Source organism: Bombina bombina, chromosome 6 (assembly GCF_027579735.1).
Source record: "Bombina bombina isolate aBomBom1 chromosome 6, aBomBom1.pri, whole genome shotgun sequence".
NCBI lineage: Eukaryota > Metazoa > Chordata > Amphibia > Anura > Bombinatoridae > Bombina > Bombina bombina.
The window spans coordinates 526,520,561-526,536,156 of NC_069504.1; the positions used below are offsets into that span (position 1 = coordinate 526,520,561).

General features: G+C 41.1%; 1 protein-coding gene across 1 annotated transcript in view; it reads right to left on the bottom strand.

Moving 5' to 3' along the window:
- Positions 1-15,596, bottom strand: part of TRPM7 (transient receptor potential cation channel subfamily M member 7) — a 626,812-nt gene that overhangs the window by 32,304 nt on the left and 578,912 nt on the right. Inside the window, exons 35-36 of the mRNA XM_053717440.1 lie at positions 14,091-14,173; positions 3,157-3,362 (exon numbers count right to left, since the gene is read on the bottom strand). Of these exons, the coding sequence (XP_053573415.1) occupies positions 3,157-3,362; positions 14,091-14,173 (289 nt within the window). The remainder of the gene's footprint in view (positions 1-3,156; positions 3,363-14,090; positions 14,174-15,596) is intronic.

Here is a 15,596-nt window from a genome sequence, read left to right on the forward strand (position 1 = left end):
AGTTACATTAATAAAATAAAAGCGCACATTTAGGGAAAACTTAACCGCCACAGAGATGGACCCTCTTCCCTAAGCATTGGAGAGGCGGTCCCAACGGCCATAATAATATATGCAAACAAATTTTACCACAAAAGCGCTCCATGAACATGTCTCAGGAATTAGTTGTCTAAACGGAGACATGTCCAGACCTATCCAAAACACTCCGGATTAAAATATACTGAATCACCTTAGTTAGACTACCTAGGTTCTCCCCATACGTTTAACCCCTCTCAAAGCCCCAGTGCCTGCTTCTTGCCTATTGAACCTGCTTGAAAAACAGGACAATTAGTCCCCAATAAAATGCAGTTACTGATTTTAGTGCCAAAGTCCTGTGTCTTCTATATAAAACAACAAAATGGCACTTACCTGCACCTCAGGCCGTCCGGCAGGAGGACAGCTCGCCCGGTATGAGAGGAAGCCACTCCTCACAGAGACCTGTGAACACAAGAGAGGACAGAGTAAACCTACTCTGGCTTTCTATGTAAGGGCAGCAACCAGTTAGGAAAGCGTAGTGAGGCCCACCCCACAAGTTCCTAACTGCTTGAAAGCTACCACAGCCCTACTGAAGAGACTAACGTGGAGTGCAGCTATACCCAGATTTGTCAGGAAATATCAGAGCAAGCCTGCTCTGGCTTTAAAATAATAAAATCTTGATTGTAGAAAAATCATCAACAGACACCTAGCTTCACCTCCTCCTTGCACTGAAGGTAAAGAGAATGACTGGGGATTGTGGGAAGGGGAGTGATACTTAACAGCTTTGCTGTGGTGTTCTTTGCCTCCTCCTGCTGGCCAGGAGTGATATTCCCAACAGTAATTGAGGACTCCGTGGACTTACCATATTATAGGAAAGAAATCAGGTTCGCATCATAATGCAGATAGACCACTGTAGAAAGCATTTTGGATACCTAAAAACAGGTAATTCAAACATCCATCAGATATGGATACCTACTGTGATAGGAAAAGGAAAGGCTCTGGTGACGCTGTAAACCACCATATAAGCTATCCCCAATAGGGAATATTATATTTTAATACCTGGAAATGACAACACAGATTCTATATAATGTATAAAAAAAGGTGAACCCCTGGTAAAGCTGCCCTTTTAGAGTGCATCGTAATCTAGTGGTGTGACTCCTAAATACATCTATCTGCTGCCCTCAGAGATAACAGACATAACGGCTACATAAAATAAAGCACATAATAAAATCCCACTTTGTGGAGAATTCAGTATGTATATAAACATTATCACAGTCCCCTCCATATCGGTACACTATTGTGTAGTTAGTACCTACATAGAAGGAAGCTGGTAACACTATGGAGTAATGGTGCCAAACTCCAGTGGCTGGAAAAAGAGCGTTAAGTTCTTCCCATTACCAATGCGCTAAAGGTCGACAGCCACAATCCATAGGAAACAAGCAGCTCACAAAGCAATCTAAGCCCCATCTGAGTATACATGCTACATTCGTAAAAACGAAGTGGAGAGGAAAAGGCGTGCTATCACAAACAGCGTACAATGTATAAAAGGGCTGTGTGTGTGCACCTGTGTCCCGACCTCTACAGAGTCATAGAGACTATACCAAGACGATCCTGTGGCGGGAAGAGTCTTAACTTAATCGCTGCAAAATCGTATATTAACCTCCTCCAAGATATTCAGGACCGATTGAGGGCCACTAGGAAGCCGTAAAACCGGTTTGTATCTAGACATGCAGCAAAGCGAGAAGCAAGGATATGTGAATCAAAAGCAGAGACAAGGGCTGCTTTAGTCATATAACTCCCCTATAAAGTCCCCTTTACTCTCCCACATAAAAGGCATGAGCTGAGTACCAACAACCTCATCAATTAAGCCCAAATCTCCACCTGTAATAAAGGCAGTAGCCATTACTTCCCGCAAAAACAAACAGGCTACTCGCCGTAAAGCAGGGGTACTAGGTCCAGAATATAAGTACCATAACTGCATTCCTTAAAACATGGCAACTAGCCAGTATAATGGAGAAGGTACATGATAAAGTAAATGACTCACCCATCTGTTCTCCTAGATGGTTTGCAGCAGTCCCAGGTCTGACATTAGCAATCTTTATCCTGACAGGGACCTGTGACACAAGGAAAATCAGTGTAACTAACACTGGTTGCCTAAGAGAAAGGATAGCATAAGTATACTGGAAGTAGGCATTAGAACTACCCCGCGACATCCAGCAGCTAACATACACTAAAACTCTACTTAGAGAATTACATGGCTACTAATAGCTCCCCTGCTCTCTCTTGAGGGATATAATCCATAAACTTCAGCAGGGCACCTCTCTCTGCCTACCTCCAGTGACGTGAGGCAAACAACTACTGGAAGTGTAGAGGAAGGGATATTTTAATCCTTTGTCTGGGGTGGTCTTTGCCTCCTCCTGGTGGCCAGGTAAAGTATTTCCCATAGGTAATGAATGAATGCCATTAGAAAGAAATTATAAAAATGCCCAAAATAAGCCCACACTGTAATTGAAGTTATGTGGTGTGTAAATATATGTTCCCAGGCTATGTGAATAATTTGTACATGTTCATGTGACTAGTCGGTGTGCTATGAGGAAGAAATAGGGTCTCAAGTAGGTTAAAAAATCCATTTCTGTATTTTGCAGATCAGCACTACTGAATTCACCTCACAGCATCAAGGAGGCAAAAATTTGACTAGGATTCTGGGAGAGTGGGGGGGGATTCAAAGCACTGGTATGAGTGTTTTGCCTCCTCCTAGTAGATAGGGAGTGTAATCCCTCATCTTTTAGACTCTCACAATCTGATGGGGAAAAAAAATTCTCTACTACAAACACAAATGCAATCATAAAGTCCTACAAAAATAAAACATCTGATGCCTCCTTTTTTGTCTTTCTTAAAGGGAAAATGAACTGCAAAAATAGTTTCCCCTTAATGTATAATGACAACATCTATCTGTTGCAGGGCCAATACTTAGGTAATAATATGTTCATTATGGTTGTTGCTTTCAGTGGACAAACACAAATACTATGCAGCTAGAAAAAAAATATTAAGGGAAAGAAATAGCAGCACAGTTTCAATTTACAGTAAAGCTTTCCGTTCCTTGGCTCTTTTTTAACTCAAAAATATTTATAATTAACATCATACCTTGTAAGTCAAGCACCAGAAGCTCCCCTCTTGTATATTCAAATGTCCAGTGACTGAAAGCAAGCATGGTTTCCTCCAACATATTAGTCGGCACGCTCTCATCTCCGTTGTTGTTGTTGTACTTGCGAAACTCTCCAGTCATGCACTCTTCAATTGCAAACCACTGGCCGGCAGAATGACAGTATAAAAGAAACACCTCTAGAAACCTAGCATACAAAAAAATTCAAGATGGATTAAGGGAATTTTTTGTCTCAATATATACGGTCATTTACCAAAGTCCTGATTTACAATTCCCAGAAGTTCCATACACTTTAACACTACACATCATATCAATAGTGATAACATGACAGCTACTGTTAGATTTAGCAAGACATGATTTATTTCTCTCTATTTGTTTATTATAAATGTGCCCTTACCAATATAAGAATATATAAGTGTTATAATTTTTTCTCTGGTATATTAAGTAGACAAGCCACCCTCCCTTGAATAATGACAAACTGGAAAATAATTGATGATTGTCTTTTTATTTTCTAAAGATATTTTAAAACCTGGTTAAAAGAGACAATCTAGAGTACAAATAAAATGTTATACTTCATCAGAATTATTACTCTTTAAACCTATGCCCACTTCTCACTATATGATTATCCATGCAAAAAAACAGAATTTATGTTTACCTGATAAATTACTTTCTCCAACGGTGTGCCCGGTCCACGGCGTCATCCTTACTTGTGGGATATTCTCTTCCCCAACAGGAAATGGCAAAGAGCCCAGCAAAGCTGGTCACATGATCCCTCCTAGGCTCCGCCTACCCCAGTCATTCGACCGACGTTAAGGAGGAATATTTGCATAGGAGAAACCATATGGTACCGTGGTGACTGTAGTTAAAGAAAATAAATTATCAGACCTGATTAAAAAAACCAGGGCGGGCCGTGGACCGGACACACCGTTGGAGAAAGTAATTTATCAGGTAAACATAAATTCTGTTTTCTCCAACATAGGTGTGTCCGGTCCACGGCGTCATCCTTACTTGTGGGAACCAATACCAAAGCTTTAGGACACGGATGAAGGGAGGGAGCAAATCAGGTCACCTAAATGGAAGGCACCACGGCTTGCAAAACCTTTCTCCCAAAAATAGCCTCAGAAGAAGCAAAAGTATCAAACTTGTAAAATTTGGTAAAAGTGTGCAGTGAAGACCAAGTCGCTGCCCTACATATCTGATCAACAGAAGCCTCGTTCTTGAAGGCCCATGTGGAAGCCACAGCCCTAGTGGAATGAGCTGTGATTCTTTCGGGAGGCTGCCGTCCGGCAGTCTCGTAAGCCAATCTGATGATGCTTTTAATCCAAAAAGAAAGAGAGGTAGAAGTTGCTTTTTGACCTCTCCTTTTACCGGAATAAACAACAAACAAGGAAGATGTTTGTCTAAAATCCTTTGTAGCATCTAAATAGAATGTTAGAGCGCGAACAACATCCAAATTGTGCAACAAACGTTCCTTCTTTGAAACTGGTTTCGGACACAGAGAAGGTACGATAATCTCCTGGTTAATGTTTTTGTTAGAAACAACTTTTGGAAGAAAACCAGGTTTAGTACGTAAAACCACCTTATCTGCATGGAACACCAGATAAGGAGGAGAACACTGCAGAGCAGATAATTCTGAAACTCTTCTGGCAGAAGAAATTGCAACTAAAAACAAAACTTTCCAAGATAATAACTTAATATCAACGGAATGCAAGGGTTCAAACGGAACCCCCTGAAGAACTGAAAGAACTAAATTGAGACTCCAAGGAGGAGTCAAAGGTTTGTAAACAGGCTTAATTCTAACCAGAGCCTGAACAAAGGCTTGAACATCTGGCACAGCAGCCAGTTTTTTGTGAAGTAACACCGACAAGGCAGAAATCTGTCCCTTCAGGGAACTTGCAGATAATCCTTTTTCCAATCCTTCTTGAAGGAAGGATAGAATCCTAGGAATCTTAACCTTGTCCCAAGGGAATCCTTTAGATTCACACCAACAGATATATTTTATCCAAATTTTGTGGTAAATCTTTCTAGTTACAGGCTTTCTGGCCTGAACAAGAGTATCGATAACAGAATCTGAGAACCCTCGCTTCGATAAAATCAAGCGTTCAATCTCCAAGCAGTCAGCTGGAGTGAAACCAGATTCGGATGTTCGAACGGACCCTGAACAAGAAGGTCTCGTCTCAAAGGTAGCTTCCAAGGTGGAGCCGATGACATATTCACCAGATCTGCATACCAAGTCCTGCGTGGCCACGCAGGAGCTATCAAGATCACCAACGCCCTCTCCTGATTGATCCTGGCTACCAGCCTGGGGATGAGAGGAAACGGCGGGAACACATAAGCTAGTTTGAAGGTCCAAGGTGCTACTAGTGCATCCACTAGAGCCGCCTTGGGATCCCTGGATCTGGACCCGTAGCAAGGAACTTTGAAGTTCTGACGAGAGGCCATCAGATCCATGTCTGGAATGCCCCACAGCTGAGTGACTAGGGCAAAGATTTCCGGATGGAGTTCCCACTCCCCCGGATGCAATGTCTGACGACTCAGAAAATCCGCTTCCCAATTTTCCACTCCTGGGATGTGGATAGCAGACAGGTGGCAGGAGTGAGACTCCGCCCATAGAATGATTTTGGTCACTTCTTCCATCGCTAGGGAACTCCTTGTTCCCCCCTGATGGTTGATGTACGCAACAGTTGTCATGTTGTCTGATTGAAACCGTATGAACTTGGCCCTCGCTAGCTGAGGCCAAGCCTTGAGAGCATTGAATATCGCTCTCAGTTCCAGAATATTTATCGGTAGAAGAGATTCTTCCCGAGACCAAAGACCCTGAGCTTTCAGGGATCCCCAGACCGCGCCCCAGCCCATCAGACTGGCGTCGGTCGTGACAATGACCCACTCTGGTCTGCGGAATGTCATCCCTTGTGACAGGTTGTCCAGGGACAGCCACCAACGGAGTGAGTCTCTGGTCCTCTGATTTACTTGTATCTTCGGAGACAAGTCTGTATAGTCCCCATTCCACTGACTGAGCATGCACAGTTGTAATGGTCTTAGATGAACGCGCGCAAAAGGAACTATGTCCATTGCCGCTACCATCAACCCGATCACTTCCATGCACTGAGCTATGGAAGGAAGAGGAACGGAATGAAGTATCCGACAAGAGTCTAGAAGTTTTGTTTTTCTGGCCTCTGTCAGAAAAATCCTCATTTCTAAGGAGTCTATTATTGTTCCCAAGAAGGGAACCCTTGTTGACGGGGATAGAGAACTCTTTTCCACGTTCACTTTCCATCCGTGAGATCTGAGAAAGGCCAGGACAATGTCCGTGTGAGCCTTTGCTTGAGGAAGGGACGACGCTTGAATCAGAATGTCGTCCAAGTAAGGTACTACAGCAATGCCCCTTGGTCTTAGCACAGCTAGAAGGGACCCTAGTACCTTTGTGAAAATCCTTGGAGCAGTGGCTAATCCGAAAGGAAGCGCCACAAACTGGTAATGTTTGTCCAGGAATGCGAACCTTAGGAACCGATGATGTTCCTTGTGGATAGGAATATGTAGATACGCATCCTTTAAATCCACCGTGGTCATGAATTGACCTTCCTGGATGGAAGGAAGAATAGTTCGAATGGTTTCCATCTTGAACGATGGAACCTTGAGAAACTTGTTTAAGATCTTGAGATCTAAGATTGGTCTGAACGTTCCCTCTTTTTTGGGAACTATGAACAGATTGGAGTAGAACCCCATCCCTTGTTCTCTTAATGGAACAGGATGAATCACTCCCATTTTTAACAGGTCTTCTACACAATGTAAGAATGCCTGTCTTTTTATGTGGTCTGAAGACAACTGAGACCTGTGGAACCTCCCCCTTGGGGGAAGTCCCTTGAATTCCAGAAGATAACCTTGGGAGACTATTTCTAGCGCCCAAGGATCCAGAACATCTCTTGCCCAAGCCTGAGCGAAGAGAGAGAGTCTGCCCCCCACCAGATCCGGTCCCGGATCGGGGGCCAACATTTCATGCTGTCTTGGTAGCAGTGGCAGGTTTCTTGGCCTGCTTTCCCTTGTTCCAGCCTTGCATTGGTCTCCAAGCTGGCTTGGCTTGAGAAGTATTACCCTCTTGCTTAGAGGACGTAGCACCTTGGGCTGGTCCGTTTCTACGAAAGGGACGAAAATTAGGTTTATTTTTTGCCTTGAAAGGCCGATCCTGAGGAAGGGCGTGGCCCTTACCCCCAGTGATATCAGAGATAATCTCTTTCAAGTCAGGGCCAAACAGCGTTTTCCCCTTGAAAGGAATGTTAAGTAGCTTGTTCTTGGAAGACGCATCAGCCGACCAAGATTTCAACCAAAGCGCTCTGCGCGCCACAATAGCAAACCCAGAATTCTTAGCCGCTAACCTAGCCAATTGCAAAGTGGCGTCTAGGGTGAAAGAATTCGCCAATTTGAGAGCATTGATTCTGTCCATAATCTCCTCAAAAGGAGGAGAATCACTATCGACCGCCTTTATCAGATCATCGAACCAGAAACATGCGGCTGTAGCGACAGGGACAATGCATGAAATTGGTTGTAGAAGGTAACCTTGCTGAACAAACATCTTTTTAAGCAAACCTTCCAATTTTTTATCCATAGGATCTTTGAAAGCACAACTATCCTCTATGGGTATAGTGGTGCGTTTGTTTAAAGTGGAAACCGCTCCCTCGACCTTGGGGACTGTCTGCCATAAGTCCTTTCTGGGGTCGACCATAGGAAACAATTTTTTAAATATGGGGGGAGGGACGAAAGGAATACCGGGCCTTTCCCATTCTTTATTAACAATGTCCGCCACCCGCTTGGGTATAGGAAAAGCTTCTGGGAGCCCCGGCACCTCTAGGAACTTGTCCATTTTACATAGTTTCTCTGGGATGACCAACTTGTCACAATCATCCAGAGTGGATAATACCTCCTTAAGCAGAATGCGGAGATGTTCCAACTTAAATTTAAATGCAATCACATCAGGTTCAGCCTGTTGAGAAATGTTCCCTGAATCAGTAATTTCTCCCTCAGACAAAACCTCCCTGGCCCCATCAGACTGGGTTAGGGGCCCTTCAGAAATATTAATATCAGCGTCGTCATGCTCTTCAGTATCTAAAACAGAGCAGCCGCGCTTACGCTGATAAGTGTTCATTTTGGCTAAAATGTTTTTGACAGAATTATCCATTACAGCCGTTAATTGTTGCATAGTAAGGAGTATTGGCGCGCTAGATGTACTAGGGGCCTCCTGAGTGGGCAAGACTCGTGTAGACGAAGGAGGGAATGATGCAGTACCATGCTTACTCCCCTCACTTGAGGAATCATCTTGGGCATCATTGTCATTATCACATAAATCACATTTATTTAAATGAATAGGAATTCTGGCTTCCCCACATTCAGAACACAGTCTATCTGGTAGTTCAGACATGTTAAACAGGCATAAACTTGATAACAAAGTACAAAAAACGTTTTAAAATAAAACCGTTACTGTCACTTTAAATTTTAAACTGAACACACTTTATTACTGCAATTGCGAAATAACATGAAGGAATTGTTCAAAATTCACCAAATTTTCACCACAGTGTCTTAAAGCCTTAAAAGTATTGCACACCAAATTTGGAAGCTTTAACCCTTAAAATAACGGAACCGGAGCCGTTTTAAACTTTAACCCCTTTACAGTCCCTGGTATCTGCTTTGCTGAGACCCAACCAAGCCCAAAGGGGAATACGATACCAAATGACGCCTTCAGAAAGTCTTTTCTAAGTATCAGAGCTCCTCTCACATGCGACTGCATGCCATGCCTCTCAAAAACAAGTGCGCCACACCGGCGCGAAAATGAGGCTCTGCTTATGCTTTGGGAAAGCCCCTAAGGAATAAGGTGTCTAATACAGTGCCTGCCGATATTATTATATCAAAATACCCAGATAAAATGATTCCTCAAGGCTAAATATGTGTTAATAATGAATCGATTTAGCCCAGAAAAAGTCTACAGTCTTAATAAGCCCTTGTGAAGCCCTTATTTACGATCGTAATAAACATGGCTTACCGGATCCCATAGGGAAAATGACAGCTTCCAGCATTACATCGTCTTGTTAGAATGTGTCATACCTCAAGCAGCAAGAGACTGCACACTGTTCCCCCAACTGAAGTTAATTGCTCTCAACAGTCCTGTGTGGAACAGCCATGGATTTTAGTGACGGTTGCTAAAATCATTTTCCTCATACAAACAGAAATCTTCATCTCTTTTCTGTTTCTGAGTAAATAGTACATACCAGCACTATTTCAAAATAACAAACTCTTGATTGAATAATAAAAACTACAGTTAAACACTAAAAAACTCTAAGCCATCTCCGTGGAGATGTTGCCTGTACAACGGCAAAGAGAATGACTGGGGTAGGCGGAGCCTAGGAGGGATCATGTGACCAGCTTTGCTGGGCTCTTTGCCATTTCCTGTTGGGGAAGAGAATATCCCACAAGTAAGGATGACGCCGTGGACCGGACACACCTATGTTGGAGAAATCTAATTATCACATTTGTCTGCGGTCTTCCAATGGATTATCATGAGCAGTCTCAACATTATTAGAACAGATTAACAACTTTGTTGCTATTGCTCATCAATAGTCAAACTCCACCCACCTATTTCCTTATATGGTGGAGCCAATTTTTACTTGCGTTTGCAAATGAGAGGGCTTCCCAATAAATAAACAGTGGGGTTATAGACCTATAATGTATCCTGTGTTTTCTCTCTTTTGCTTACAGTAACTCTACCCTTTTACATAGCAAACTGGTACTTAAAGGGACACTCAAGTCAAAATAAACGTTTGATTCAGATAGAGCATGCAGTTTTACGAAACTTTCCAATTTACTTCCATTGTCAAATTTTTCACACTCTTTTTAAATACACACTTTCTGGGAAACAAGATTCTACTGAGCATGTGCACAAGCTCACAAGGTATAGTTATGCTAGTTGGTGATTGGCTGATGTCTATCACATGATACAGGGGGCTGAAAAATTGGAGAAAAAAATAAATTTGACAGAAATCTAGTGCTATTGCATTGTCTTTTTATTATGTACTTGTTAAATATGTAATTCTACTGCATTGAGTGGTCCTTTAATCCAATTTAGATATGATCTGAATTACAGTTCCCCACTCTGGTTGCTGAAGAGCCTGGCTCTTACATCTTCTAAAACATGACCAGAAATAACAATCCAACCTCCCTTAAAATACAAACAATATCATTGACTGGAAACCAGTCTCCATCAATAAGTCTAAATAAAAAGGAACATACAATATGAAGGCAAACCACTTTCCTGTTCCCATAAAGAAAAACAGATGGAAAAGCCTACAAAACAAAATACCTTATAGGAAATATGCACAGTGCAACCAAAATGCTAGGGATTATTATAAATATATTTTCATTTGTTGGGAACTTGCAGGTCATGACTCTTCCTGCTCACAAGCAAACCTAATCTCAACAGTAAACCATATACTGCTACAAGTTACATTTATCTTTGTCAAACAAAAGCAAACACTCAAGGTTGGTGCAGAAGTAGGGAAACATCTGGGACTTACATCAAGTGGGTTTTACAGCACACCAATCACTGGAATTGTTTATGCTCTAGCAATATACAACCTTGAAAACATTAGCTATTCCTAAATCTGGGTTGCATTTTTCTTTTTACAATACTCTCAGCCAGATTACGAGTTTTGCGTTACGGCTGGCTCGCTAATAACTTGTAAGTTATTTTCACTGCTCACCTTTCATAGAACTGCTATTACAGGTTTGCAAAAAAACGGCTTGTGCGGGCGATATGGTTGCGTTGAGCTCCATACCGCACCCAAATACAAGCAGTGTTTTGACGTGCTCGTGCACGATTTCCCCATAGACATCAATGGGGAGAGCCGGCTAAAAAAAAAAGCCTAACACCTGCAATCGCGGAGCGTAAAGCTCCGTAACGCAGCCCCATTGATGTCTATGGGAAAAAAATGTATGTTTAAACCTAACACCCTAACATAAACACTGAGTCTAAACACCCCTAATCTGCCGCCCCCGACATCGCCGACACCTACATTACACTTATTAACCCCTAATCTGCTGCCCCCAATGTCGCCGCCACCTACCTACACTTATTAATCCCTAATCTGCTGCTCCCAATGTCGCCGCCATCTACCTACACTTATTGACCCCTAATCTGCCGCCCCCAATGTCGTCACCACCTACATAAAATTATTAACCCCTAATCTGCCACCCCCAATGTCGCCGCCACCTGCCTACACTTATTAACCCCTAATCTGCCGCCCCCAATGTTGCCGCCACCTACATAAATTTATTAACCCCTAATCTGCCGCCCCGAATGTCGCCGCCACCTACCTACACTTATTAACCTCCAATCTGCCGCCCCAATACTATACTAAAGTTATTAACCCCTAAACTTCTGACCTCACACATCACTAACACTAAATAAATATATTAACCACTAACGTAACCCTAAATCTAATCCTAACCCTAAAGTAACCCTAACACCCCCTAACTTTAATATAATTAAAATAATTCTAAATAAAACTTACTATTAATAACTAAATAATTCCTATTTAAAACTAAATGCTTACCTGTAAAATAAACCCTAAGATAGCTACAATATAACTAATAGTTACATTGTAGCTATCTTAGGTTTTATTTTTATTTCACAGCTTAGTTTGTATTTGTTTTAACTAGGTAGACTAGTTAGTAAATAGTTATTAACTATTTACTAGCTACCTAGTTAAAATAAATACAAAGTTACATGTAAAATAAAACCTAACCTGAGTTACACTAACACCTAACATTACAATAAAATAAAATAAATTAACAAAATGCATTTATCTAAAATTACAAAAAAAAATTAAAAACACTAAATTACACAAAATAAAAGAAATGATCAAAAATAAAAACAAATTACTCCTAATCTAATAGCCCTATCAAAATAAAAAGCCCCCCCCCCCAAATAAAAAAAACCCCTAGCCTACACTAAACTGCCAATGGCCCTTAAAATGGCCTTTTGCAGGGCATTGCCCCAAAGAAATCAGCTCTTTAACCTGTAAAAAAAATAATACAAACAAGCCCCCAACAGTAAAACCCACCACCCACACAACCAAACCACCCAAATAAAATTATATCTAAATAAACCTAAGCTCCCCATTGCCCTGAAAAGGGTATTTGGATGGGCATTGCCCTTAAAAGAGCATTTAGCTCTTTTACATTGCCCAAAACCCCAAGCTAAAAATAAAACCCACCCAATAAACCCTTAAAAAAAAAAACTAACACTAACCCCCGACCATCCACTTACAGTTTTTGAAGACCGGACATCCATCCTTATCCAGGCGGCAGAAGTTTTCATCCAAGCGGGCAGAAGTCTTCATCCAGACGGCATCTTCTATCTTCATCCATCTGGCGCGGAGCGGGTCCATCTTCAAGACATCCGGCGCGGAGCATCCTCTTCTTCCGATGGCTGTTGAAGAATGAAGTTTCCCTTTAAATGACGTCATCCAAGATGGCGTCCCTTACATTCCGATTGGCTGTTAGAATTCTATCAGCCAATAGGAATTAAGGGGGAAAAATTATATTGGCTGTTGCAATCAGCCAATAGGATTGAGCTTTCATCCTATTGGCTTGCATTCTATTGGCTATTCCAATGAGCCAATAGAATGCAAGCTCTTTTAAGGGCAATGACCACCCAAATGCCCTTTTCAGGGCAATGGGGAGCTTAGGTTTATTTATTTCTTTATTTGGGGGGTTGGTTGGTTGGGTGGTGGGCTTTACTGTTGGGGGGTTGCTTGTATTTTTTTTTACAGGTAAAAGAGCTGATGATTTCTTTGGGGCAATGCCCTGCAAAAGGCCCTTTTAAGGGCATTGGCAGTTTAGTGTAGGCTAGGATTTTTTTTATTTTGGGGGAGCTTTTTTATTTTGATAGGGCTATTAGATTAGGAGTAATTCGTTTTTATTTTTGATAATTTCTTTTTTTATTTTGTGTAATTTAGTGTTTTTTTTTGTAATTTAGATAAATGTATTTTGTTAATTTAATTTAAAATAATAAATAGTTAAAATAAATACAAACTTAGCTGTGAAATAAAATAAAACTATTAGTTATATTGTAGCTAGCTCAGGGTTTATTTTACAGGTAAGTATTTAGTTTTAAATATGAATTAGTTAGTTATTAATAGTAGGTTTTATTGAGATTTATTTTAATTATATTTAAGTTAAGGGGTGTTAGGGTTACGTTATCATTAGGTTTAGGGGTTAATAGGTTTATTATAGTGGCGGAGTGGGCGGACGGCAGATTAGGAGTTAATAATATTTAAATAGTGCTTGCGATGCGGGAGGGCTGTGGTTTAGGGGTTAATGATATTATTATAGCGGCGACAATGTCGGGGAGCGGCAGAATAGGGGTTAATACATTTTTTAAGTGGCGGTGATGTCCGGAGTGGCAGATTAGGGGTTAATAATTTTATTTTATTATTTGCAATGCGGGAGGGCCTCGGTTTAGGGGTTAATAGGTAGTTTATGGGTGTTAGTATACTTTTTAACACTTTAGTTATGAGTTTTATGCTACAGCTTTGTAATGTAAACTCATAACTACTGACTTTAGAGGGCGGTACAGATCTTGTCAGTACAGGGTGTACCGCTCACTTTTTGGCCTCCCAGGCAAAACTCGTAATACCGGCGCTATGGGAGTCCCATTGAAAAAGGACTTTTTTTTAAAAGGCGGTACTGATGTTGCGCGACGGCCCAAAAAGTGTGCGGTACACCTATACCTACAAGACTCGTAATAGCAGCGTTAGGTAAAAAGCAGCGTTATACTCAACAAAATCTTATACGTAATCTGTCTGCTTGTTTTTTTAAATGTAATATAAGACATTACCCTTCAATATTGGTTATTCACAAACCGTACCTTGGAGAGTAGGGAATAGATTTTGGCTTCATTTCATTGAAAGCAAATGTCATTTTCTGGGCAGCCCTCTGCTGTTGTATTTCCTACAAAATGAAGACAATAAATAAATCAAAATAAATAAATCAAAAAATAAATCAAACATTTACACTAGCCTTTTCTAGGGATGCACCGAAATGAAAATTCTGGACCGAAACCGATACCAAAAATTCAGAATGCCCCTGGCCGAAAACCGAAACCGAAATTTTTTTCTTTTCTTTTTTTAACTACAGTGTGTGTGTAGTTGAGAGAGCTTGTAGGCGGGAAAGCTCCAACAAATGGGAGTGGTCACTTGTATAGTAGGGCGTGATCTGCAGTGAAACTGGTGGAGCTCTACAAGGGAGAGCGTGGTTATAGCCAGACAATACGAGGTGGACATGTGTTTTGTTTTTGGGTGTAGTTATCCGTGCGATAGGCTTGGCTGCACCTGATCGTCTCTCATCATATCTCCGCCTAGTTCCTGGTTTGGGTCTCACACTGACCCGTCAGATTATATGTCCGGAGCCCCAAGCGGAGTCTGCCTGTCACCACCGGACTTAGCTACGACCTTACGTGCAAGGTAGTTATAGAAAGTTACTGTGCTTTTTTGTATACACTGTCTGGTGGGTGCTAATTTGTACCAACTGTGTGTGAGCTTGGGGCTTATGCATATATAGTGTGCATGCATATTTGCCTCAGGTGAATAGAATGTCTACGCACAAGAAGCTGATGTATGAGCACTGTATATAAGGCTTATACATATTCACTGTGTGGACTGTGTGTGTTAGGACTGTGTCTGATAATGTCAAGTGTTTATAAACATGTTACTTATCCTCCTTTGAAAACTGTATTCAGAACGTTGGTTTCCTTCTAAAAATGTGTGTGCTCTGTGTACCATGCCAATACTGTGCTGCTCACCTTATGCTAAGGATAGACATTTAACTCAATAGAACAGGAGAGGGCTGTATATTTTTAGCCATTTAAGTCCTCTTTGGGCCGAAATTGGAATTGCACATTTTTGGCGGCCCAAATTTTGGTGCATCGCTAGTATTATTCTTTATTTACTCCTGTGTAACAGAATCAGATTTAACCGTTTTTTTGTTTTTTTTTACCAATTATCAAAATAAAGTATAGTCCTAGAAAACTATTATTATATGCAAAACAGTAAGTTAAGCAATGAACTCAAACAGCAGCTCTAGGCTGGCATCAAATTTGAAATATGCAACACAATAATTTTACCGAAAATAAAAGGCAAAAAAACCCGAAAAACCAAATAACCAAAAATGCAATTTTCGGCCGAAACTTTCTGCGGACGAAATTTCGGTGCATCCCTAGCCTTTTCTATTATGCACAATAACAAGCAGCAACTACACCTTATTTAGGAAGCACATTTAATTTTGTGGAATTAAAGTTATCAATAATCACAATCTTCTTTTAAGGTGTATTCTGTAATAAATATTGGTATTTTTATTAGTGATATTTGGGTAGATA